Source organism: Melospiza melodia, chromosome 3, assembly GCF_035770615.1.
Source record: "Melospiza melodia melodia isolate bMelMel2 chromosome 3, bMelMel2.pri, whole genome shotgun sequence".
NCBI classification, from domain to species: Eukaryota; Metazoa; Chordata; class Aves; order Passeriformes; family Passerellidae; genus Melospiza; species Melospiza melodia.
The window spans coordinates 108,456,249-108,483,253 of record NC_086196.1 but is presented as its reverse complement, the minus strand read 5'-3'; the positions used below and the strand labels follow the sequence as shown (position 1 = coordinate 108,483,253).

The following is a 27,005-nucleotide window of genomic DNA, read 5'->3' as shown; positions in this document are numbered from 1 at the left end:
AAAGGAAACAGAAGCCTTGTGACAAAAATATCTCTTCATAGTAAATCAAGTGTTTGCAAAGTTACTTATTCAAGCAACTAGTAGAAACCACAAGTAACCTAGACCTCCAAGAAAAACCCCATAAATGCAGTTAACAAGCCCCACAAAAGGTAGGTATTCAAACACAGACAGGGAAATGAACACCTTGCCTGCCTGTTACATGTTCCCTAATTCCAACCCACATTCCACCAATGCCATATTTAATACTCCTTACTTGTATTACTCCCCAGTTTTTCAAATTAATAGGATATCTACACCTTTTTTCCCCCCAAAGTGCTAGGAGGAAAGCTACTTATCTTTTCTCCCTGTTCAGAAGATGTTCCCCCACTACCAAAACACTTTACTATTTATGTATGCCATCTATGAAACATGAAATCAAAGAACTGGAAATCCTTTCTTTTCACCATAACTCGAATACTTCAAAGGAGCACAGTAGGAGCACTTCTCCAATTAACATTTACCCAGCACATTCCACCTCCTCATTCCCTTAACACTTCTGAGTCACAACCACCAGCTCAAGTGACTGGAAATTAACCTACTAAAGCAATGATTTATAAAGTTACATTAATTTGGCACATAACTCCACAGAAACCTCTATCTGGGAAAACAGAGATTCCTCCAGAAACAAGGGGACTTTATTTAAGCCAGAGAGGACCTGTAGAGTGATGCAGTATCTTGTACTGAGCCCACTGATGGAGTATTAAAGAACAGAAGATTTCACAGAAACAAGCTCTTGTATTAGATTTCGTCTCTAGAGAGCTTTAAAGGTTATCAGACCATTTAGAGTCTCTCTCCCCCTTTTTTCAGCAGAATTATTGTTCTTTTCTAGGAAAAAAAAATGAACTCATTTCCCTCAAATACTTAGGGGTTAGGCTTGCAAGCAAAGACAGGACAGAATATTGCTGCCCTCTTTCTCATGATTTGTACCTTCTCTGCCCATTTCTTCTTCAAAGTCAAAGCTTGGTCAATAAAATCAACCCCCAAACCAAGACTTGGCAGATGGGAAGAGTTCTCACTACCTGGATGTTGGGTTTGTGCTACACAGAAGTTGCGTCAAACTCCACCTGGTGGATAATCTTAAAAAAGCCTAGGAAATAAAAAGGCTTTAGCTCCACCAGGATTGATACACCACTCAGATACTAGGATAAAACTTGTGGAACTCCATATTTGGTTGTATAGACTTCATCCTTTCCATTTCTCCCCAACGCCATGAGTGCTACAATCGAACAAAATCTCTGGGCAGGGATTTTTTCTAAATCTCTCATATTAATGGGTCATAGTTGCAATTAATATCAATTTCTGGCAACGCAGTTAAAGACAGGAAAAGTCATAGCTCCATGCACAGCTAAAGAGAAAATTACTCTTCTTGCTCTTTGCCTCTGACACAGAAAACTGGAAAGTGATGTGTAAATGTCATTTTCAACTAGCATTTAGATCAAGTATCACTTACTTCAAATTTCTTAAAGTAACTTTTTACCCATACTTCTCCAACACATAAAAACCATAATAATTAGTATATTTGTATTTGCTGATAGTTTCTCTTATAGGATGTCTCATAAATACACTTTTACAATACACTATTATTTATTATGATCTACTATCCTGGGGAAATAATTCAAAAACGCATTCAAGACATGTAAACCATACCTGGAGCAGCCTGTGATACTGAAAGGCTAAAAGAGGCATTATGTTTGAAAATAGTAAATTTAATAAAAAGTTGAGAGTTGAAAAGTCCTCTCAAAGACTTGAGAAAGCAAAATGCTCAGCTATTTACCTAGAAATAAAAAATTAACACCATTTCACACAGATAATGCTGTGGCACAGTACAAAAAGCTCTATAGTGGATACTTTATTATCATTTCAGGATGTCATCACTAAATAAGCACAAGTGAAGACTGTCTGCAATTAAAACTTTTACAGAAGTTTCAAGACCATTATTATTTCTGAAGAACAATTATTTTTTTCCTCTTTTAAGAAGTCCTTCTATTTTTGCCAGATCTCCAAATGAAACTGTTGCAGAACCTCGCTGGGCTGGTTTTGCCTAAGGGAAAAAAAATATAGGGCTAATTTTAAACAAAAATATTGTGTAAAAACCTTTTAAAACATCACTTACTTATATAGTACCTTCAAAGAGAAAATAAGAGCTTCACATTACCTGTGACTCGTGGTATTTCCAGCCAATCATGTAGTAGATCTGAAAGGTGGCAGGTACAGAGCCATTGCTGTTCCCATACATTTCTGTTAGGGCAGGAAGGGAGAGAGAGAAGGTACAGGATGTCAGCCCTAGGAAACACTCAGCTCTCAGAACATCATACTCATCATAATGACTCCTGGTGAAAGATTTGGGACAATAAAAATATCTCACACTGGTGCATCAATACAGTTCAAATCCTGGCATTATAATTAAGGTTAAAAATAGCTTATGATAATGGCATTTTTTCTCAAGTATTTGGGGTTTTTGGTTTTGCTTTGGGCTTGGTTAGATTTTTGGGTTTTTTTTACAAAAAGGTCATTAAAAAAGACAAAAAATGTTCTTAAAGTCATTTTAGATGAACTCATTAGTCTCAAATACTGACCTTGGTATATTGCAGCAGCTGCCAGCATTGTCTCCCTGTGCAGCAGAGGCTTTCTATTCCAAGAGCAATTACTCTCCCCCATACCTAAAAATATGTTTTAGCTTTAAGGAAAAGAAGATATTGCACATGCCATGAGTTAAGTGCCATGCACTAAGGACACATTCTTATAAAACCAAAGTACAGATTCCTCTGCTATTCACTGTAAGAGAGAACATACCACAGATCATTACATGAGTTTCTTATGTGTAAGAATCCAAAATTTTTAATTCCTATGCTTTGCAATTTACAGTTTGCATTGCTAGGAATCATTTCAAATTATTCCTTCATCAGCCTGAGTCTTGGAGCATTTAGGTTTTTAAGTATAACTGATTTTAGGAATGAGTACAAAGGGTTTATTCAGACACGACTATACTGTTTTAACAGATAATAATTAAAATTACTAGTCCAAGAAATTTAAAAAACAAAGTAAAGTAACCACAATTCTAATATTTTTAATCATTTAATGCATCTGAATGTTTCTGCCCCATAAAAGTTGCCTTTCCATTAAGGAATGGCTCCATACAGCAGTGGATCCAGATAAGAAATGCCCTGAGCTGCTGTCAGTAACAACAGACTGCATGTGAATGACTGCTTTACAATCCATGGCAAATGCAATCAGAGTATTAACAAAACCATTACTCAATTGTTGGCTGCTCCTCAGCATATTCCAAATTAAGGATGTATTTACTCTCATTCCAAAGCAGTTTGCTGATTGCCCTGCTAATTAGAAAGGCTCACAGGAAAAGTCAGTGTGTGGGATATGGACTTCTGTCTCTCTTTTAGGGCTTTTCTGCACCTGACACTGAACAGGCTCATGCAGAACAGAACTCCAGGGAAGCAGAACATTCACAGCAGAGCATGAAGTAGCAAATCTTTGACTTGTGCTTCCCAACACCAACCTCCTGACAGGCATAATCTTCTGACTCACTAGACAGCAGGAAAAAACCTTAATGCTTCCCCTACTGCATATAAAGTAAGATTTATTTTTTTAAGAAAGAAATTCTTTGTGATGAAGATGGTGAAACACTGGCTCAGGTTGCCAAGGGAAATGGTGGATGACCCACACCTGGAAACATCCAAGACCAGGTCAGATGGAGCTCTGAGCAGCCTGATCTAGTTCAAAATGTCCCTGCTCACTGCAGAGAGTTGGACTAGATGGCCTTTAAAGGTTCTTTCCAACCCACACTAGTTAGTCTATGATTTGGAGTTAAGAAACACACAGTAAAATAGTTCTGTGTCTGGTGCACTGACACAGAAAACATCTATGTTTCCACAAAGAATATACTTGCCTTGTAAGTCTTCCATAACCTCAAATAACCCTGGGTAGTTCACTTGGATTTCATCAGTATCCTGGAAGAATTGAGAAACTCAATTTTAGAGCACATCAAACTAAACCAACAGCATTATTTCAGCCTTGCTGTACTCCCAAACTATTCCCTGCCCATTATTGTACCTGCAGGGTTCCCAGACAAAGGAAGGAATGATGAATCTGACTTTATGTTCTCAGAAGGCTAATTTTATGATTTATATTTTATGATACTATATTATATTAAAAAATATTAAACTAAACTATACAGAAAGGATACTTATAGAAGGCTTAAAAGATACTAAAGAAAACTTGTGTCTCTTTCCAGAGCCCCGACACAGCCTGACTGTGATTGGTCAATAAGTCAAATAATTCACATGAAACGAATGAAACAACCACCTGTTGGCAAACAATGTCCAAACACATTCTAAACACAGCAAAACACAGGGGAAGCAAATCAGATCATTATTGTTTTCCTTTTTCTTTGAGGCTTCTCAGCTTCCCAGGAGAAGAATCCTGGGCAAAGGGATTTCTCTAGAAAATATGACTGACAGCCCATGGCAGGAGGGTTGGAACTGGATGATTTCTAACCCAAACCATTCTATAATTCTGTTCATCTGCCTCTTCTGCTCAAATCATATATTTCTAGGAAGCATGTACTATTTCAACATTTTTAAAAAGTTTTGCTTAGTAGCTCAAATGCAATCAAATTTTAATTTAAATGCCATTATTTTCTTCTTGTTTTTAGAAGAAAGAGCAAGTGTCTATAATTTTTTCAAGCAGGTCTAATACTCTCTGACATTTCTTCAAGAAAACCATCCAAATTCTACCGGGCTACGAGCCAAAGATACACTTCAGTGTACGCTACAGTTGGTTCCATTAATTACCACATAGCCAAAACCAGTGGCAGTCCAGGCTATTTCTGCAGCCTGTTCAGTGAGGTGCACCACATCCAGAAGGAAGCAGTTTGTCATTACTACATTAGCAAACAGTGATTTTCATACTCCAGCACCTCTGACGTTCCGGATTGTCCTCCCTGATGGCTCTCTTACTTATAATTACCACAGTGAGGGTGTTAAAGCCAGCCCTGGAGAGGAGATGTCCCAGATCAGCAACAGCAGTGAAGGGTGACACGTGAGGAGAGAAGCCCCCTTCCCTCTCCAGCTCAGCCAGCTGCAGGGAGCAGCGCAGCTCGTACAGGGTGTCCCCCCCAAACATGGCTCCAATGAACACTCCATCGGGCTTCAGCACCTGGTGGATCTGCAACACACAAACACACACAGGGCATGGCTGGGAGATCACATTCTCTGAGCCTGGGAGAAGCAAAGAGTGATGAAAACAATTCTTACTGCATTTACTGCTCCTGCATTGTTCACAAGTGGAATGGATCATGGAAGAAGACCTGAAGGGAATTGGCAATTGGATTCTGGTGTGTTTTGATTAATTGACCAATGGAATCCATTTTTTGTGTGTGTGTTTTGGGACTGTTGGCCAACAGTCACAAGATTCACATGCTCTGAACCTGGGAGAAGCAGTGAGAGAGGCAAAGAATCGTCAAAACAATTCCTATCTCATTTGCTGCTCCTATGTCATTCACAAGTGGAATGCATTCTGGAAGATTGTTTACCTGAAAGAAATTGGTAATTGGATTCTGGTGTGTTTTGATTCATTGACCAATTGAATCCATGTGTGTGTCTGCGTGTATATGTGTGTTTTTGTGTCAGGACTGTCAGCTGACAGTCACGAGATTCACATTCTCTGAACCTGGGAGAAGCAGAGAATGATCAAAACAATTCCTATCTAATTTATTGCTCCTGTGCTGTTCACAAGTGAAATGCATTGTGGAAGACTGTTTACCTGAAGGGAATTGGTAATTGGATTCTGGTGTGTTTTGATTCACTGACCAACTGAATCAATGTGTGTGTGTGTTGGGACTGTTGGCCAACAATCATGAGATTCTGTGCAGTTGAGTGCTTGGCAGATTCTATATTATATTACTTCCAAACTTGGCAATTTAGATGTAATATAGTAAAAAAAAAAATAGTTAAAAAATTTAGTTAGCTAAAAAAAATTTAGTTAGTGAAAAAAAAAAAAAATTCTGTCTTAAACAAGTATTTGCTTTATTCCAATACCAAAAAGTCTTCTTGGTCAATGCAAGTAATGGCAAGTGTTAACCTAGATTCTTACCTCTTTGAAAGCTTTAGGAAGGTCATTCACCCAATGCAAACTGAAATAAGAGAAGTGTACATTTTACAATTTCAGATTAAATCAAAATTAGGCAATGCTACCTAATTAGCTAAGTAAGTTTCAGGAGCCAAAGCCACAAACTGATTTCTGAAGGTGCAACCATGCTGAAACGCCTTGAAACTGATACCAAACAAGAAGAAAAGTTTAGCTACATAGCACTTCTTTTAGGTGAGAAAACACAAACCCTGGACACTAGTTTGCCACAAAGCAGGAAAGAGAGAAGCTGCAAGTGTTTTAAGGAAATCAAACAAACAAAACAGGAAGAACCACCAGGACAGCAGTTTTTTCTAGTGCATGCTTGCTGTTGTTATATTTCTAGAGTCCCAGCTCTCAGGTTGCCACAGCTCTCAGCTGTCCTATCTTCTTGCTATCATATTTCTAGAGTCCCATACCTTCTGGATGGTTTTCTCACAAGCAGCTCTTCACAGCAGTGCTGCTCCTGCTTCTTCATCAGAGCTCCTCCAAGGCTCTCCCTGACCAGCCAACCCACCCCCTTTTATCCCAGTTATCTTCATTAGCCACAGCTGCTGCCCAATTAAGGACAGCACAGCTGCAGCCCATTTAGAACAACTAGGATTGGGGCAAGGCCACTTATACAATAGATAGATTTTACTAGGACTCCTACTATACATGCTCATATTAACTATGCAAGTACTTTTCTTATTCCTTTTAACAGACTAGTAAACTTCGTTGGATTTATTTTCTTAAAGCTACTCTGAAAAGAACATTATTAACAACTTAACCAAACAAAATAAATAAATTATTAGTACATACCTTAAGCTGCTGACAACAAGATCAAATGTATCTTCTTTGAAAGGAAGGAATTCCTCATCAGCTACAACCTTGATCGTTGGGATTTCAGATTCTATAGCATTTTTCTAATGTTGGGTTGGAAGAAAAAGAGCTCATTAAAACCTCACTTCTTTTGCTTCCCTGTATTACAGAACTGAAGCACTTTAGCATTCAATAAGCTACTTACTAAAGCATTCTCTGCAATATCAACTTGAATAAGTTTTTCAACTGTTTCCTGAAATAAAAATTTAAAAGCCTATTAAGTATGTGAATCATTTTGTAAATGGACACGAGTTATTTTTTGGCACACCTATATGAATAAATTAGAAAGAATCCGTCCCACTCTTGATAGAAGCTTTATATAAAACACAAGGCCCTTTTCCCACCCAATGTGGCACCTGCTCCCAGGGAGACCAGCTGAGGCAGAAGTGGTTACAGAAAACACATTCTGTAGTTTTAGGCATAAGTTTAGTTAAACATAAACCATGGATTAAGGAAGCCAAGGAATCACTTTAACTTACGAAGTGGTTCATGAATGGTAAACTGTTAATGGCTTCAAAGCCTCCACAACGACACTAATCTTTAGCAACTAACTGTGGCCAAGAGTCACCAAAAAACCAGGCATATTCCTACCCAAAACTAAAAGTTCACTGTATCATAACAGGTAACTTCCCTCGCACGTTTGTCCAGTTTTCAGCAGCAATAAAGAACAACCTGTGCAACATTCAGCTTTGAGCTATAACTACAGGTATAGGGGTGGGGGAGAGGGGAACATTTACCAAATCAAGACTCAGACGATTGTTTTAAGTTGTGACAGAGCCCTAGTTGAAAGGGAGGCACACATATGAACTTCCTTTAAACACCTGTAAGTATGAAGACACAGTACCTTGGTTAAGTGCTGAGCTATGTAACCTCTTCCAGAGCCAACATCCAAAGCCAGAGGAAATGTTCTAAAAGATAAGATCAGCAACACAGAACAGAACCAAGTCTTAAAATACTTTTTAGACTGTATTAAGTTTCACCTGCTAATCTCTAAGGGCCTTATTGAACTCAGCCCACCAAGCATCCTTCAGTGGTACCTCGGGGAAAGGGCTCAGCATCCAGCAATATCCCCAGGGCTCCCGTCCCCTGGGGATGAGGGGAGGGCTGAGGACGAGGCGGGGCTCACCTGGTGATGTCAAACACCCGGTCCGCGATCCTGCCGCCGACCTGCGGGGAGAGGCGGGGTCAGAACCACAGGATCAATGAGGCTGGAAAAGACCTCTGAGACCACCAAGTACAATCTATTAGTAACCAGCACCTTGTCAGCTGTGAGAAATGATTACTTGCTTTTCATAATTTAGAAAGGTTCATTCAACCTTATCAAAAATACAACAGAAGACTGAATAGAGAAAAGGGTTACAGCGCTGGGAGCAAGGGATTTTCACCTCCATGTACTCACCCACACAATGGGGGTTTTGCCTTTTAACCCTTTAACCCCTCCTAAAGTTCTGTCCACCAAACCCTTCTTCGCTGCCCAGGGGTGGAGATCTTTTCCTCAAATCCTGATTGGAGCTCAGGTGTCGCCATAGTGACAAGCCAGCAATAGCAGATGTCCCAACCCGAGCTGTCTCTTGATAACCACGTGAGGGGTTCAAACGTAACTATAAACCTATAAAACTTTTCTTAACCTTTATGCATGCTGTTTGTCTGTTATTGTGTATAGTAGGAGTCCCAGTAAAATCTATCTATTGTATAAGTGGCTTTGGCCCAATCCTAATTGTTCTAAATGGGCTGCAGCTGTGCTGTCCTTAATTGGGCAGCAGCTGTGGCTAATGAAGATAACTGGGATAAAAGGGGGTGGGTTGGCTGGTCAGGGAGAGCCCTGATGAAGCAGGAGCAGCACTGCTGTGAAGGGCTGCTGTGAGAACACCACCCAGAAGGTATGGGACTCCAGAAATACGATAATACCAATATAACAATAATAATTGTGAGGGTCAATCATCGCATTACTCATCTATTACATCAACTAAACCACGGTACTGAGTGCCACGTCCAGCCTTTCCTTAAACACCTCCAGGGACCACCACCTCCCTAGGCAGCCCATTCCAATGTCTGATCACTGTTTTCTGTGAAGAAATTCCTTAAGTTCAACCGAAACTCCCCCTGAGAAAGCTTAAGACGATGTCTTCTTATCCTGCCGCTGGCAGCCTAGGAAAAGAGACCGACCTCCACCTGGCTACAAGCTCCATCCAGGGAGTTACAGAGATTGATAAGGTGACCCCTGATTCTTCTTTTCTCCAGGCTGAACACCCCAGCTCTCTCAGGGCCCTGTGCTCCAGCCCTGCTGCCCTCCTCTGGCCCCGCTCCAGCCTCTCAATATGGTCCCTGAGCTGCGGGCCCAGACCCGGCCCCAGCACTCGGGGTGACCCCGGCCCCGCACCTCCTCCCGCAGGTAATCGCACTTGGCGGGCTCGGCCTGCAGCGCCGCCCAGTTCTTTTGCTTCCGCTTCAGCCGCCGGTCGAACGGGTTCAACGCGCCCGGCGAGGCTCCGGCGAGAGGAGGAGGAGGCGAAGAAGCGGCGTTGGCGGCGGCCCTTGCCGGCAGCGCCCAGAGCGAGCGGCACCATCGCGCCCGCAGCGCCGGCCGCGCCAGGCCCCGCATCGGCCCGGCCTCCGCGCCCCTCCGCGCCTGCGCCCGGGGAGCCCCGTGTGTCCCGCCGCGGCCGCCGTAGCGCCGCCGGAAGGGGCCGTGCGGTGAGGGCGGCGTGCGAGCAGCGCCGGGCACGGCCGGTGTGAGCGGGGCGGCATCGGGGCTCCTCCCTGCGGGCGCCGGGCACGGTGGGTGTGAGCGGAGCGGACCCGGGGCTCCTCCCTGCCGGCGCCGGGCACGGTCGGTGTGAGCGGAGCGGACCCGGGGCTCCTCCCTGCGGGCGCCGGGCACGGTGGGTGTGAGCGGAGCGGACCCGGGGCTCCTCCCTGCCGGCGCCGGGCACGGTCGGTGTGAGACGAGCGAAGCCGGGGCTGCGTCGCTGGGATCGGGCACGGAGCGGGTGTGGGGGCCGAAGGCGTCCTGGCGGGTTGTAGCTGCGGTGCGCGCTTGGTTAATCTCGTGGAAGGTCTGGTGAGGAGTCACGGGGCGGGGGATGTGTCCGCACCGCAGGTGTATCGTAGGATCATAGAATAGCCTGGGCTGAAAGGGATTTTAAACATAGTTCGAAATTCCCTCCCATGGCTTGGGGCGCCTTTCACCAGGCCGGGTTGCTCAGAGTCCCATCCACCGTGGCCTTGAACACTTCCAGGGATAAGGTATCCGCAGCTTCTCCGAGCAGCCTGTGCCATTGCCTCGCCACCCTCACAGGGAAGAATTTTTTTTCCTGTCTAATCTAAACCTACCTTCTATTGGGTTGAAGCCATTCCCCTTTGTTCTGTTACTCCAGCCCCTTGTAAATAGGCTTTCTCCATCTTTCTTGTAGGCTCTCTTCAGATGGAAGGCCACAGTTAGGTGTCCTGAAGCCTTCTCTTCTCCAGGCTGAACTATGCTAAATTCTCTCAGTCTTTTCTCATAGGAGAGGAACTCCTGTTATCTTGGTGGTCTCTGCACTTGCTCCAACACCTCCATGTCCTTCCTGTGTTGGGATCTCAGGTTTGGATACAGCACTTTAGGTGGGCTCTCACCTGAGCAGAGGGGCAGAATTCCCTTCCTCACCTGCTGTTCCTGGAGCTTTGGACAGAGCCCAGGGCACAGGGGATTTCTGAGCTCCCGGTGCAGCTGGCAAAGCCAAGATTTGTGCCTGAGACCGTGGTAGGTACAGGATTATTTGTGGCTTGTTTAAATCTGCTGCTGTGTCAAAGCCAACAGGTTCCATCAGCCAGACATCACCAGCAGGGATAAAGAAGTCATTGTGCCAAATCGAGCTTGTCAGGTCACATCTGTGTTCAATTTCAGTTCCTGCTGTACAGAGAAGATGGACAGGCTGGAGAGGGTCTAGTGAAATGCCATGAGGATGGCCAAAGGACTGGGAAGCTGCCATGTGAGCAAAGGCAGAGAGAGCTGGGTGTGTTCCACCTTGAGGAAATAAGGCTCAGGGGAGACCTCATCCTCACCTTCCAGGGTTTAAAAGGTGGCTATAGAGAAGCTGAAGACTGTTTTTCTAAGAAGTCAAAAGCAAAAGATAAGGGGTAATAAGTACAGGTTATTGCTGGAGAGATTCCATTTAGATGGAAAATTTTCCTGAAGGAGAACATTCAACCGCTGGAAAAATCTCCCCAGAGAAGTGGTGGATTGTTGTATTTCATATTGTGGTTATCATATTTCTAGAGTCTCATACCTTCTGGGTGGTTTTCTCACACACAGCTCTTCCCAGCAGTGTTGTTTCTGCTTCTTCATCAGGGCTCCTCCAAGGCTCTCCCTGACCAGCCAACCCACCCCCTTTTACCCCAGTTATCTTCACTAGCCACAGCTGCTGCCCAATTAAGGCCATCACAGCTGCAGCCCATTTAGAACAACTAGGATTGGGGCAAGGCCACTTATACAGATATTTTACTAGGACTCCTACTGCAGTGGATTCCTGTGGAAACCCAGGGCACTGGGAATATTTCTCTGTCTGCTCTGGGGTGCCCTTGCTCTCAGGGGAGCACTGACTTTGACCCTCACTCATAGAGAAAGTTTCCCTGACTTCAAGGTAGACTGGAACCCACTAAGGTGTGAAATAGATTATAGAGAGCAGTGTAGGTGGATCACTTGGTGAGAAATTTAGGTTTGGGGATTTTTACTATGTTGTGGATGGAAGCCACAGGGTGTCTTCCTGAGTTTCTCCTTTGTGCTTTTTCTTCTTCCGTCTTCTTGGGTTTGGGTGGCATTTTGTAATTGGGCAGAAAAGTCCCCATTGCAGCTCTTTGGGATCAGTTATTGGGTTAAAAGGGAAAATAATCTGGGTGTCCTTTCTTAATAGGATAGTTTAGCTTTAAAAGACCTTGCAACAAGAGATTGTTGCCATTTTGTGCCTTGCTAATGAACTCATGGTTGTGAGACTGTGTTTCTGATAACAAATAATAAACACCTGAGTTTGAACACGAACTACCATCTCAAATGCCTTCAATCCAGACCCAGAGAAACCAACAGATTCCCATTTGCAAGATTTGGCAGGACAGGGTGCTGGGCCATCTTGTATACTCAATGCTTTTGCCAGGAAATGTTGGGCCAGGGAGTCCTTGAGGTCCCTTCCAACCAGGTGGCATGTTGTGGTGTTGTGAAGGGTCTTTAGGATGAGGTGAGAGATCAGAATTTGACTTGAAGTTTTCAGAAGGCTGATTTATTATTTTATGATCTCATACTAGAAGAAAATGATATATTGAATCTATACTAAAGAAGGAGAAAGGAGATATCAGAAGGCTAGATAAGAATGATAATAAAAACCTGTGACAAATCAGTCTTGACACAGCTGGACTGGAATTGGTCATTAAGTAAAAACAATTCACAGGGAACTAATCAAAGATGCTCTTGTTGGTAAACAACTTCTAAACCACATTCTAAGCAATCAGATAATTGTTTACATTTTTTTCTGAGGCTTTTCAGGAGAAAAATTCTGGCAAAGGGATTTTTCATAAAATATCACAGTAACAGTGGCGTGTGATGCCATGAAGTTGCCATACATGCTTTTGGTCAGAACTTCTTAGGTGTAGGTTAGAAATCCAGTTTTGTGAAGGTTTTTTTAAATCAGGAATGTTTGGTTTTTCCATACTGTAGATGTCCAAGTCTTCAAAAATGGCATCGAAGATGGAGGAGATCCTGAGCGATGGCCGCTTCAGCTGCGTCGCGAGGGACCCCAGGTTTTGGGAGATGCCTGAGAAGGAGCGCAAAGTCAAGATCGACAAGAGATTCCGAGCCATGTTCCATGACAAGAAGTTCAAGCTGAGGTACACAGTGGATAAAAGAGGGCGCCCTGTTAACTACAGCTCTGCAGAGAACCTCAGGAAGTTTTATGCCTTGTCAGAATCTGACTCTGACCTTTCAGAAAGGGAGAGTAAAGAAATTGCGGTAAAGAAAAAAAAGAAAAAGAAAGTTAAAGGTAAAGGAGAAGGAGATTCTGCAAAGGCCCCTGCTGGTGGCCTCCCAAAGGAGGAGAGCAAGAAAACTCAACAAGAGGTGGACCAAACATGTGAAGCAGTGACTAAACTAAATGACCTTAAAAAAGAAGGACAAAAAAGTAAATCTAAGTTCAGCTTGAAAGAGGACTCACAGAAACCTATTGTGGAAGGTGATCCCTCTCAGGGAAGCAAGGGCCTTCCACCCAAAGGGGAAAACAAGCAAGGAGGAAAACCCATTTCCATTCAAAACAAGGAAAAGTCTTCACAAAAAAGTGCTACCAAGTCAGTCAAAGCTCCCAGGAGGGACCACTCCCCAGGAGGGAAAATAAAAGAATCAGGTTAGTTGTTCAAATAACAAGGAGAATTCAGTTGTGTTCATTTGCACATTGATGCTTTTGTTTTATCCATGGAAGATATTTTGCAAGATTAGTTATAAAATAGCTGGCTGACTCAGATTCAGTGCTGCTGAAGGATTGGAGTTGGTCAGCTCTGTATAGAATCAGTTCTGATTCTTCAGTAAGATTGTGAACATCCCAGTCCTTTTAATTGTTGGAGCTGAAATTGTTGGTTAGTTAGGAAAGTAAAATTTGTAACAGCGTATACACTGCTGTGTTTATCAAACTGAACAGCAGATATATGAGCTGATACCATGAAGGCACATCACAGCTTGTGGACTGAAATTGTAAACATGGCAGCACTGAGCCATTAATATTAGGGGGATTAGAAAGAGCAGGCTTTAGAAGAAAAACTATTTATATTGCTTGTGCGTGTGTATAGTCTCCATTATTAAATTATTTCTAAATGTTGGTTCTGTAATATAAATAAAATAGCAGAATATTTAATTGCAGTGGTGATTGATAGTACGATTCTGGGCCTAAAGAGTAATTAAATTAGATTAGACCAGACAAACAAAAGAGGAAATGCTGATATTTTCCTCTTACTTGCTGCTGCATCATTACACCTTTCAGGAGTCCTCTAAAGAGGTATGAAAAAGCCCTGAAGTTTTCCTTTTTGTAAAGGGTCATGTGTAATTGTAATAAAAAAAGGTATCTAATGTTTATCTTTCTGTGCTCAGACATTTGTGACCAAAGTATAAAATGTAAAAGCCAGTTAGAGGAAGAAGCTTCTTCAAGTGAAGATGCAGAATTGGAAGAAGAGGAATCAGAAGATGGTGGAGAAACGGGCGAGGAAGAGGAGCCAGAAGATGATGAGGAAATGGGTGAAGATGACAGTGAATCAGAAGATGATGAAGAAAGTGACAGTGGGCCTGATCTAGCCAGAGGCATAGGGAACATTGACACGAGCTCAGAGGATGATGAGGATTTAAATGAGCTCTTTCCAAAGGAGCCAGAGATTGAGCACTCGTGGCGTGAGCTGGATAAAGATGCCCCTCGTGGAGATGAGGTATGTGGAAAGCAACTTTCAGAGTTACTTTTTACACACTTAGCATGTAAAAACCATACTTTGAGGTGTGTAGCAACTTTCCACTTTGCCTTGATAGGTTGCTCCATGACAAACTCAGAAATGTTATGAGTTCATTATAGACCATCATATATAGAACAGTTTGTGGAAGTATTTTTCATAAAGATTTTTCAGCCTTTTAGTGACAGAATGGAAGTGGTAATGAAATTATCTGACAATGAGAGACTTGCAGTTTTCACTGCTATCTCCTCTTCCCTAAACACACTTACCTACAGCTATGGGTAAGCTGTCTACTGGTAAAAGGACAAACAAAATGGAACCTTTCAGTAATTGCAGAATTTAAATACTACTGCTCATTACTTTTGCTCATTACTGATTTTTTTTCAGTTTTCAAAAATTTAGTTACTTAACTCACACTTAAAAAATTAGGCATCATGAGACAGTGAAATAGGAATTTGCAACTAGCACAGTCAGTGTGTAAAGAAATCACAGCACTCTAGTGCTGTCACAACAGTGGCAGTGGTTACTCCTGAGACTAACAATGTTCCATGTTAACAAAATCCTAAATGATGTTGTCACTGCAGTTTTAAATCTGTGATTGGTGCAGTCCATTCTATGGTGCTTCACTATTTGTCATTTTTATGTGCTCTGGTTATTGATGCTTCTCATCTTTGCTTCTTTAAGTGATAAAAAGTCACGATGACAATGCTGCTTTTAGTTTTTTCAGCAAAGTTTACTGCTGACTTTGATTTTTACCACTGAGTTCTGCTAGAGAATTGTGTATTCCCCACAACAGTCAACAACTAAACCTATAATTTTATGTTCTGAATTTTATGTTCTTTCAGATTACAAGTAGATTGGCTGTTTGTAATATGGATTGGGATAGGTTGAAGGCTAAGGATTTGCTGGCTCTATTCAATTCTTTCACACCCAAAGGAGGAACAGTGTTTTCTGTTAAGGTAAGAACTGGTTTCTGAAAGGAGTGCTGACTTTTACTGTTAAAACAAAAATAGACTACAAAATAAGCAGGACAGTACTGTGGAGAACCAGAAGAAATATTAATGTGTTTAAAGAGAAACTGTATTGCAGTTTAACTTGCTGTAACAGGCATGTGTTTGGCAGAGTTAGAGGTCAAAGCCATTGACTTCTTGTGTTTATGAGATTAGCCCTCAGTGCTGGTTTTCTCTAGTTGGAGGAGACTACATTTCCTTTAGTTTAATATTCAGTGCTCTGTATGGCAGATAACCCAACCTTAAACCCAGCCTTAAACCTTATTAATAAATTACTTGTATTCTGGCCAGTTAAGTTATATTTTTCCATTATTAGTGTCTGCCTCAGCTCTCTGAGGAAGATAATCAGATACCTCTTTCTGAAAAGGGCCACAATGTACAATGAACAAAGTCAGTTGTTCTTCATCTGCCTCAAAATTCCTAGCAGGCAGTTTGGTTATTCTGTTGCCTTTTCCATAAGTTAAAATTAGGAAGCAATAAAGTTTATGGAATTGATCCCTTTGCTGATCCTAATTAAAAACTGTGAAATGTAAAAGCCTGGAGAGATTTTTTTTTTTTTTTAGCTTGTGTACATTACACCACAGTTAAAAATTTAGTTTTGTGTGGTTGTATCTGTAGATTTATCCTTCAGAGTTTGGAAAAGAGAGATTGAAAGAGGAAGAACAAAAAGGACCTGTGGAGCTGTTTGATCTTCCAGAGAATACCACAGAGGATGATGGGTATTAAAATTAATTTTTGTCTTCAAATGAGAAATATAATATGTTTAATTCCTAGTGGAAATCCATATCAACTCCTGTTTCCAGGAGTTCTTATGTGGTAGTATCCTGTGGACACCTTATTTTGTAGTTTTTTTCAAAGGTTCTTTTACAACAGGCACTGGTTCATTATCAGTGCATTTAATAAATGCATGATGATGAAGCTTGAGAAGAACTGCGTTTTGATGTGAGTTCAAAATTTTATGATGTACCTCATTGGAATAATCAATGGAAAAAATACATGAGTAGGTTAAAAACCAGCATATCTCCTCTACAATTTGTCATTTGTGCAGTAAACTCCCTTTAGCCCTCACTGCCAAAATCCTTACCTGTGAATCAACAGGGACTTTAGTCCAAGAATTCCCAGACTGAGATTTCTTGTGTGGCATCAGCAGCAGCCCTGCCCTCCTAGGCTGAGTTCCTCACTCCTACCATTGGCCTGGCTTCTTCAGGCATGTCTTTTTTGCCTTTTTTTAGCTTTTGTTCAAGGTTTTGCTTTAATATTTTTCCAGAATTTCTAGATGTTTGGCAGCCTGGCTGGGGCCATATTTGAATAATCCATCCTGCTGGACTGCCCTGTTTTTAGAAAATGTAGATGCTTCTAAAATAAGGGCAGATCCCTTTGAAGACTTTCTGTGGTGCATCAGGAGAGTGTAAGGTGGATGTAGAGCATGTTCTGAGGTCACCTGCATTGTGGTCATCAAGGTGCATCCTGAAGCATTGGATTTACTACTCAGTGGGCTTGAGAGCATCTGGAATCCAACAGACAGAAGTTCAGGTATCCCAGAGGTACCTGAGTGATACCTGTGCCCCTCATATTCACTGAACCTCATCCCTGTGACCTTTCAGTGGAGTCATGTACAAATTTGACACTTAACAAAACTGTCTGAAATGTTCTTTTTTACTTGAAGAAAACTCAGTACTGGTGGAACTTTGTGCTGTTCAACATTTAATCTTACAAAATTAGGAGAGTTGTTTTTTGGTGCATATTTTGATGAGTTGAACTAAAAGATATTGTGAATGAAAAGCTGTTGAAGCCAGCTCACCTGCCTGGTGTTTTCTCCACTTTTGCAGGATTTATAGGGAAAAGCTGCGGGAGTACCAGTTCAAGCGACTGAAATACTTCTATGCAGTTGTGGAATGTGATTCTCCTGAAACAGCCAATAAAATTTATGAGGAATGTGATGGACTGGAATTTGAAAGTAGCTGTTCTTTCATAGACCTGAGGTAACTCCACTGATGATATTTTTGCACATTGGGCCAAGGAGGGTGAATTAAAGGCAGTTGATAATAATTCAGAGTAAATATTACTTTATTCTGTAACCAAAACAAGATATGAAGATAAATTTGGCATCCAGTGAGTTGTTGATTTCCCTTTGATTCCTCTTTCTTCTTTATAACCATTTTTATTGTAGTATGGCAAGTTGAAGAGGATCTCTGCATAGAGAGTCTGTTTTCAGAGAAGCCAGATAAAAAGTTCTGGTTCAAGCTTTTGGTACAATTAAGTAAAGTGATAGGATTCAGAAAACCAAACCTTTTTGTTTTTCTCTCCCCAAAGGTCCAGAAGTGGATCTTGTTCATGATTCCTTACCACAGGGCAAGATTATTGCTGCTGCTGTCACAAAGCTGCAATAGATATGTTAGTCCTTGTGAATGAGCTGGATGCTCTGACATTTCAAAAGTCACGTTTGGGAAAGAAAGGATTTAAAATTATGGTTTGGTTTATTGTTAGTATTTCCTTTTGTTGCAAAAGCCCCCTTTTATTCTAAGCAGAAAAGTTACTAAATCACAAAAAGTTGTGACAAAAGCCCTGTTGGTCTGCTGGGGCCTCTGTTATGGGCACCCGTGGAAGTCAGTGAAAGTTAAAGGTTTTTTGCTTTGAATCATATTCTAGAGAAACTCAGTTAATTTGCTTTGAACCATTTTGGAGGAGACGTCTTTGCTGAGGGAACATGTAATGTTTCATCATTTTAAACACTGGTAATATTTTACAACAAACTCAATTGTTTGAAAATCTCCAATGATTTTCCTGATCTTCTGCTTTGTTAAATTTTTATGTTGAATACTATTTCTCAGATTACATTTGCAAAGATTTAAATAAAATCACAAGTAATTTCTCAAGTAGTATAACAAAGGTTTTGGGATTTTTTAAGCTAAGTTCTTCCATTTTTACTTGTTAATTTTTTTTCCTTTCTAATTATAATTTTCAAGATGTACCAAGCTTTCCTAAAAGATTTGGAATTTCTTATTCATCTGTTTCCAAATCCTATTTTATTCACTTTTTTCTTTCTAATTTTTAATATTAAACTTTCTGAAAAGATTGATCATAAAACAAAACCGTCCAAAAAGGCACCTGTGACCCTTTTTATACCAGACTGAGAATTTAAATACTTCCCAAAGAGGGTGTTATACACTGAAAACCTGTGAAACAGATCTGCAGAAGCCAGGCAATAAATCTTACATGTGGGGAGTAGTTGTCCGTATCTTTTGTACCCTTTTCAGGCTTACCCCCTTTTATTTTAGTTAATTCTTTCATGCTGATGTACTGTACTCAGGAAAGCTTAGGCTGTTTATACTATGCAATTTCCCAGTGTATTTGAAGAATAACATGTTTTCTTTGCCTTCAAGATTTATTCCAGATAATGTTACATTTGATGATAAGCCAAAAGATGTAGCCTCAGAAGTGAACATAGCTGCTTATAAGCCAAAGTACTTCACATCTGCTGCTATGGGAACATCAAAGGTATCTTTACCATGTTTTTGTAATGCTTTTCTTACTTATTTAGTTTTGCTGTCAGCTTATGAATGATATATGTGCTGGGGAAAAGATTCCTGTTTATCTCCACCATTTCAAAATAAAGACATCAAACATATTAAAAGGTTTAAGCATGCTATGGACCTACAAGTTGCAACCCTGGTTTGGATTTTAAAGGGGGTTGTGCTGCTCTTTTACAAATTATATCCTGAATTTTGACCTCATTGTATCTCTGTGACAAGTTGCACATAAAATTAGTTTGTTATTTACAATCAAATCCTTTAATTTGCCTAAAATGGATGTTAGTGTATAAATCAATAAGAGCTTTTTTGGTAGTAGTGCCAGGCTTCAACAGTGGCTTCCCTTTCTTGTAGCAATTTATTCCTACCCTGTCCTGTTGAGAGCCAGAATTTCCATCTGGCCACGAAGTGGAGCAGATTGGAGAAGTGATTAGTTGGGAAAGGAGCACTTTGTGCTGGATCATGTTTGAGTCAGATCAGTTCCACGTTCTGCTCCAGGGCGCAGTTGCGCAAACGCTTCCATTGTGTCCATCACAATCCCTGTGTGATTCCATGTGTGATTCCTGCAGTCAATTGCTGCTGGAAGAGCAAAAGAGAGGGCTTGGTGGCTGCTTCAAATCCAGGATCTGTTGCCACAAAGGAAATTTGGCTCACAGAGCCAAATTTTTGTGTTGTGGGACCTGCTGTTACAGAACCTGCAGGTCTGTGGAATAAATTCCAAAATTTATAATTAAATTCGGGTTACTAAATGGTTATTATAGTGAGTTACTGTAGAGAGAATTTCTGTCACTATAGGACATGAAGGAACACGAGCACACCACCGTTCTCAAGGTGAAGGAAAAAAAGGGAAGCTTAATTCTCTGACTCCAATATTTATAGTTTTACAAAAGTGACAGTGGATTGGAAGGTGACAGTGACACCTCTCCAATGACACTGGTCAAACCAAGAGTCCATCAACTCTCTCCTCCTCCATAAATAAATGCAAAACAATGAGTTATTTACAGAAAGTGTGTGAGAAAGTTCACTACAAGAGTGTCAACATCAGAAGGCTTAGAAAATCTTAAAAAACCAGGGTGACAAATAACTAACATGTAATTGAATGAAAAGTATAAAATCATTTTCCCTGAAAGGACAGTGTTACAGTGTTTAGTTTCAGTGTTCAGCTTCTACAACTTGCATTCTTTCTTTTAAGGTAGATATCACATGGGATGAGACAGATCATGAGCGAGTAACATCCCTCAGCAGAACTTTTAACAAAGAGGAGCTGCTTGACATGGATTTTCAAGCTTATTTGGCTTCATCAAGTGAAGAAGAGGAGGAACAGCAGCAAGGTACTTTAGGAATAAGTATTGTGCACAAAGTCATTAGCTGCAGGGCTTTGAATGCAAATTATTTATGTATTTAAATGTCATATCTATAGAAAATGCTTTGAATATCATCTTTTACAAGGACAATATTTTATTTGTTGTATAATGATTGTGCCCTGAGCAGAATCTTTAAATAGTTCAGACTGGAAGGGACCTTAAAGACCATCCAGCTCCAACACCCTGCCAGCAGCAGGGACGCTTCCACTGGACCACAGTAGCTGCTTTCTGAATAGGAGCTTGCACCTCTGAGTGGAAAATAATTTTCTTGCTTTTTGTTTCTCCTCCTACTCCCTTTTTTCTCTTTTCAGCGTATTTTGACGTCTCTTTGTCAAGTTTGGCAATATCTGCTTTTAATCTGTTCATTTCTGAGATAAATTATAGGCCCATAGAACTTGAAGTGTTTCCTTTTCAGAGGAAAAGTCCTAGTTTGAAATGCAAGGTGGATAATGACTAAATGAACAGGAACATCTTTAAAGTACTTTTTGATTCACAGACTTCTTAAGAATGTAAAGATTATTTCATCTAACTTTGTAAGGTATATGAATCTTCTGCATATGGTGCAGCAATGTTGAAATTCCTGATTTAAATTGCTTGTTTTCATTCTAAAATTCATCCTGCTCTTAGTAACATATACAGCCTAGATCACAAGGCAAATAAAATTTCATTAAACCTTAATTAGGTCTTTCAAACAGATGTTAAAATTGATTTATACCGCATTAAAGCACGTTGCTGCAATCAGAGATGAGCTTGGAGCATGCAAAAAAATTTACAGATCCTTCTGGTTATAGAATTGGGAAATCTTGTGGCAGCAAACTCCTCTTGGCAGTGATAATGTCCTCTTGTTTTTCACCTTACGTGAAAACTCACAAACTGCACTGTAATGCACTTTAGTTTCTCTAGCAATACTTAGTGAAATCTGTAAAGGGGACCAAGGGATGCAGAATGAAGCACTTAAATCTTCTCTCAGGTACAAGGCTATCAATTTGCTAAAGATAAGCATCTGTGATAGGGTGGTGATGAAAGCAAATATTCATGTGAACAACACTTCAGGAATTTTAAAGATTAAAATTTCCATTGCTGGGAAGGAAAAAAAAATGACCTTAAATAATCTTACCACACTAATAAATTTTAAATCTGGAAATATCTAGGTTCAAATGATGTTTTGAAAAGTAAGTTGCTAATAGAGGAATTATGTTGTCATGTCTTTAATATGTTCCTGACATTTTATCCATTCAGTTATGTGATATAAAACAGGATTCCATCTGTCAGGGTTCCATCCAGCAGAATTATGTGGTGCTATGCACAAATGGGAAAAATCAATGTCAGCTGCTTGAATGGAAATGTAGGAGTCTGATAAGGAGGAAAAAATGTCCTGGAGTTCTATTTGTACTTTTCAAACTTATTAAAATGTTTTATTTTTAAAAGAGTTTTTGTTGGCCTGTTCTAACATGTTTTTCCATGGAATTTTTCAACTTAAAATATGTGCATCATGAATGTTAGTATTACTGTTAAACAACAGCTCTGTAACATCAAGGATTTCAGTGACCTGGAATGTTGTGGTTCATAGCACAAAATTTCTCCTTTACATTGCTCCTGAATTTTCTGTTACTTGGGTACATTTACCCCAGTTAGGAAGTGTTTGTGGCATTCATCAAATCCAGCCCATAATTGCTATTTTGACAATGTGGACCAGTGATTTAGTGTATGACACTTTAAATATGCTTCAAATTAAGCATTATGGGGTTTATGTCTAAGCTTTTAATCTGTTTTTTTTTTTTTTAATCTTTACAAGAGCAACATCTTTTCTGCTCTTCTGCTTTGCACAGCACACAAATAGTGAAACAGACTCTATGATAAATACTTTTACAGGACTTTTTAAAATTAGCTGGTCTTGATAGAATCATGTAATATCCTGAGTTGGAAGGGACCTATGAGGATCACTGGATCCAATGTGTGACTCCACAAAGGGAAACCTAAAAGTTAAACCCAAGAGTTGTCCAAACACTGAACCCCACCAGGCTTGTAGGAGCTCCATGTGGATCCCTTCTCTCCTCAGTGGGAATCTGAGCAGGAAGCCCAGTCTCCTGTGGTATTTCACTTCCAGTAAAAGACTCCACAGAGCCACAGGGTCTTTTGTTTTGTGCTGCTGTCCTGACACCAGAGGTGCACAAGTGCAGTGAAAGAAGGGAGAGAGGAGTTTTTGTTTAAATAATGCTGCTAAATCTTATTTTCAATAATTAAGGTTAGATAGAATCAGACTAGTTATCAAATCTTTTTACAGCTCTGAAATCTATTTGTTGCAATAACTCATGACTACGTATATAAATTTAAATGCATGTATAGCATTTTATTAGGTAAGGTACAGCTTTTTCTCTTAAAAATGAACAGTATCCACATGTCTTTATATTTGCTAAAGCTATTACAGAAGGCTAACAAATGGAGGGTGACAGATGTAGATCATGTGATTGTTTATTATTGTCTGTGGAAAGAAGCAGCAAGAGGGTTTAGCAGTTTGAGTTGGCCAAGCCTAGGTGGAATTTCATGAGAATTTCAGAATGCAAATACCACAACCTGGTTATTTTCTTTCTGTGAAACATCATAAACATGATACAACTGATGCAGATGTTGGATACTTTTCCAAAGCATGTTTGCAAGAGCTGTTGGGGTTGGTTTGTAATTAAAGGTGCTTGTAAGGCCAAGAAGGGTCATGTCAGCCTTCCCCCTGGGAAGTTGATATCAGCTGTTGGAGTGTCCAGTAACATGAAGAACACATCTCCCTGTGCCTTTGCAGGCCAGTGAGTCCCTGCTCAGGACTGACCCTGATTGCCAGAGTGTGTTAACCCTGCCTGAGGTCTGGCTGGCTCAGAGCTGTGTCTGCAGTGGTGCCAGCTCACCTCTGCACAGACAGCTCCTGGAAACAGCAGCTACCAAAACCTGGTTTGCAAGGGCACGTTTAAAAACTGCACCCAGTGCACGCCCCTCAGTAGTTAGACTACTCAGACCTGAAGGAAAATGCAACAAATTCTTTAAAAATGCCAGAATTCAATGTTTACCATTCATTTACTATTATCTGTTTGCATTCTCTTTTTCCATATCTTTTTCTCCCTGAAAAATCTTACAAAAAGGCACCAACTTTGGTAGGCTTTGAATAAACTTCTTCTTGTATTCTAAATTTTTCACTTTTTTTATTATCACTGGGATGAACTAATGGGATTTGCACAAATCCTTGTTAAACTCCAGTGTTTTCTTTCACATTATTTTCTGGCTCACAACTGACATCAACACATCTAATTTTTCATAGTATGCTCTAGTGCAAAAACCTCTACCTCAGACTTGATTCTTGAACACTGGAGTATAAAGTTTTTTGGTTTTAATTCTCTGGGTCTACATGCATTGTATGTATTTTGATTTTTATCGATCTGAATTTGAGTAACTACCCTGAATAAAATTGAGACGTTTAGGACAATTTTTATGGTATGGCCATCAGCATCCAAGTCAGTAGCTGAGTTTTCTGCTTTGCCATTACATCATGGAAAGAAAATTCCCTTCCACCTTTAAAATAATTCAGCTTTGCTGCAGACCTCTTGTCAGATGTTATATCTGCTAAAAGTTTTGTACTGTCTTTAGTTTCTAAGGCTGAGTTAAAAAAAAAAAGTCATCTACTCAGCTATTGCAAGATAATCTTCTTAAACCAAGAACATGATCTCTTCACAACCCTGTGATTACAACAACATGATCTCAGCTAACTCAGCTGCTGGTCTCTGATTTAATTTATTGAACCTCTGCATTTGGTTATATTTGGTATTAATGTCATCTTTTAAAAACAAATTGTTGTATTGGAATATTTCTGACCAGCCTTGCTATTTGAACCTTCTTATTTTTAAATATTTTAGTACTTCTATGACTACTTTCTTTTGAAAACAATAAGAATGTGTTTGTATTTTATACTCTAAATTTCATCAGTTTTTGCCTTTTTTCTCCTTCCCAGGTTGATTGTATTTCTCTTGCAGTGCAGCAGTTAATGCCCCAGAACTTTTTGGTTTGTGTTTTGTTCAGAAAGCCTTTGAACAAGCTGTTGGCAGAAAGCATTGCTCCCTTAATATCCATCAGAAAGTGGTTCCTGATGTTGTGCAATACAGCTTGATACTTGAAAGCCACTGACAAGGTTATTTGAACTCTGAACAAACTTTGAGAGCAAACTCAGCTCACTTTCATTTCTTGCAGCTGTTGTCAAATGTGCTTTATTTGCTTACAGAATTAAAAGCCCCTACAGTTCTTCTGAAGGCAATGTTGAACATTTGTTTTAAAACTGTCAGTTTTGACAGAAGAAATACAAGTTGTATCTAAATGAGAAAGAATGACAATATGCATTGCCACTTAAATTTCTCCTAGCAAAACAAGTGATAAATACAAACTGGTAGCCCCTTGCCTATCCAGGTTTTAGGGATCCTCTTTTAGCTTAAGGATTTTTTCAGTTCCCATGCAGTGCAGCCTCTTCTTTCTCAGGGCACTAGGAATAAGAAACAAGCAAATGTCTTCTTTTTCTACTTGTCTTCAAAACAGAGTTGCCTTTTGCTTTCTGGATGAGCAGATGGTTCCCTCTTAGATCTCAGCTTCTGATGAGAAAGTAGAAAAGCAGCTGCAGCTGACTTGTCCCCATGTGCCATGTGAAAGATGAGCCAGCAGGGAATGAGCCTGGCCTGGCTGAACAGAGCTTTGGCTGCAACTTAGGAAAGAAAGGAGGGTTTTATGAACTTTGGGAGAAGGGGCAGGCAATTCAGAGGGACTACAGAGGTGTTGGGAGGTTGTGCAGGGAGAAAATAAGAGTCACAGCCGAACTAGAACTTAACCTGATTGCTGCTGTGGAAGACAAAAATTGTCTGTATAAATACATTTGTACTAAGAGGAGAGCTAAGGAGGATCTCCATCCTTTACTGGATGTAGAGGGAAGCACTGTGACAAGGAATGAGTGAAAAACTGCAGTACTAATGCCTCCTTTGCTTCAGTCTTTAACAGTAATGCCCCTGTCTGGGTACCTGAGCTGGGAGCAGGAACAGGGAGCAGAAAGGAACCCCCTTAATCCCACGGGAAATGGTCAGTGATCTGCTACACCACATAGAGACACAAAGGTCTGTGGGGCCAGATGGGATCCACCCAAGGGTACTGAGGGAGCTGGCAGATACCACATGCTCTCAGCCACTTTCCATCATTTTTGAGCAGTCCTGGATAATCAGGGAACTCCCAGCTCACTGGAATTTAGCAGAGGTAGTGCCCATCTACACAAAGGGCTGGTTTTAGAGATTTACATTCTACTCTGCTGGAAGGGACTCTAAACGTAATAATTCTAAAATCCACTGAAGGATATGTGTCCTGTGAATGATTTCCTTTGCAGGACAAATTGTATTTTGTCTTTTCAGATCCTATTTTATTTCATCTAAATAAGGGAATTCTTAAACTGGCTGCTCTGTGGGGTAATAATAGATGAAAATATTTTGTATTATCTTCTGGAAATAATCTCTGTATTTTAGGTTCATTTCATAAAGATTAACTTCAGTTGCTCATTTTCTTGAGGCTCTCTGTGATATCTTTGCTCTCTCCTCCTAGATGGTGATGTAGCTCATGAAATGGAAGATGACAAACCAAAGAAAAGCCAAAAAGATGATGAAGAGCAAATTGCCAAGTACAGAGAACTTTTGCAAAGCATCCAAGAAAAAGAGAAAAAACAGGAAGAAAAGGATATAGGAATGGAGATTAAATGGGTTCCAGGTAGGGTTTATTTTTTGTTTTCTTTTCCTGCCTTGGCAGATATGCAGTATTGGTCTGCTCACAGGGATATAGTCCCTTTTTTCCCCATAAATTGCAATCCATATTGTTTACAGTGAGGGAAATAGAAGAAATAACATGACTAGACTCAGTTCCTCAGCTGTAAGTTTCTCTTCATAGATCATTTTTTGCCAGGATTTTTTGTACTTGCTTTTTCAGTTATCACTTCATAGATGTTTTTTAAGTAGAATTCAGGTGTTTGCTATAGAGTCATAAAACATACTTACATTTTTAAAAATGAAAATCAGTATGATTTGGATACATAGTGTATAATTAGACGAGAGTGGTTTGGAAGTGTTGCTTGCTTAATGCTCAAGATTTGGGGAGCAAAGAGGAAGAAATCTGACCTTCCAGTGAAACTGCTCTGGGAGAAAGCAAGGTACCAGGAATGGCTGAGGAACAGTGACATCCAGATTGACATCTGGAAATGAGTGAAAGGTGACTTAGCCATGTAGCATCCCAGCACAGCTCATCTGGAGAGCCCCACATGAGTGTTTAGTTCTCTTTTTGCTTTGTGACAAAAAGCCACTCAGACTGAATGCTTTCTGTGAGGTGCAGTGAGCCAGTTTAACAGCTCACTGCATCCACAGAGGGAAAGGTTTGCACTGGGGCATCACCTTGATCGTGGCCCAGAGCTCATTCTGACTGCCTGTACCAGCCCTGGCACTTGGTACATCTCTCTAAGCCTAATTTTGTTTGCTAAAGTAACAGAACTACTCTGGAAAAGAAGAAGTCTTGATATTTTCCACTGAGTTAGCTTTTCAGATAGGCAAATGTTCAGAGGG

General features: G+C 40.5%; 2 protein-coding genes across 6 annotated transcripts in view; one reads left to right on the top strand and one right to left on the bottom strand.

Annotated features, from left to right (window-relative positions):
* Positions 1–1,939: 1,939 nt before the first annotated feature.
* On the bottom strand, positions 1,940–11,012 carry NDUFAF5 (NADH:ubiquinone oxidoreductase complex assembly factor 5). The gene is made up of 12 exons (XM_063153360.1): positions 10,657–11,012; positions 9,422–10,166; positions 8,168–8,208; positions 7,886–7,949; positions 7,187–7,234; positions 6,982–7,085; positions 6,148–6,187; positions 5,023–5,220; positions 3,944–4,004; positions 2,616–2,699; positions 2,195–2,277; positions 1,940–2,080 (listed from the first exon to the last, which is right to left on the bottom strand). The coding sequence occupies exons 1-12, from the start codon at positions 11,010–11,012 to the stop codon at positions 1,994–1,996; spliced, it is 1,911 nt and encodes a 636-aa protein (XP_063009430.1). The 3' UTR covers positions 1,940–1,993.
* The window catches only part of ESF1 (ESF1 nucleolar pre-rRNA processing protein homolog), a 31,021-nt gene continuing 13,762 nt past the window's right edge, over positions 9,747–27,005 (top strand). Inside the window, exons 1-9 of one of the 5 annotated variants that reach the window (XM_063152540.1) lie at positions 9,747–9,819; positions 12,728–13,406; positions 14,144–14,472; positions 15,336–15,449; positions 16,119–16,219; positions 17,330–17,482; positions 18,884–18,998; positions 20,223–20,361; positions 26,002–26,163. In XM_063152540.1, the coding sequence (XP_063008610.1) occupies positions 12,728–13,406; positions 14,144–14,472; positions 15,336–15,449; positions 16,119–16,219; positions 17,330–17,482; positions 18,884–18,998; positions 20,223–20,361; positions 26,002–26,163 (1,792 nt within the window). In that variant the 5' untranslated portion in view covers positions 9,747–9,819. Of the gene's footprint in view, positions 9,820–9,859; positions 9,924–9,954; positions 9,976–10,057; positions 10,071–12,727; positions 13,407–14,143; positions 14,473–15,335; positions 15,450–16,118; positions 16,220–17,329; positions 17,483–18,883; positions 18,999–20,222; positions 20,362–26,001; positions 26,164–27,005 lie in introns of those variants that run through there. The other 4 variants (XM_063152542.1, XM_063152541.1, XM_063152543.1 and 1 more) reach the window with 4 other exon arrangements.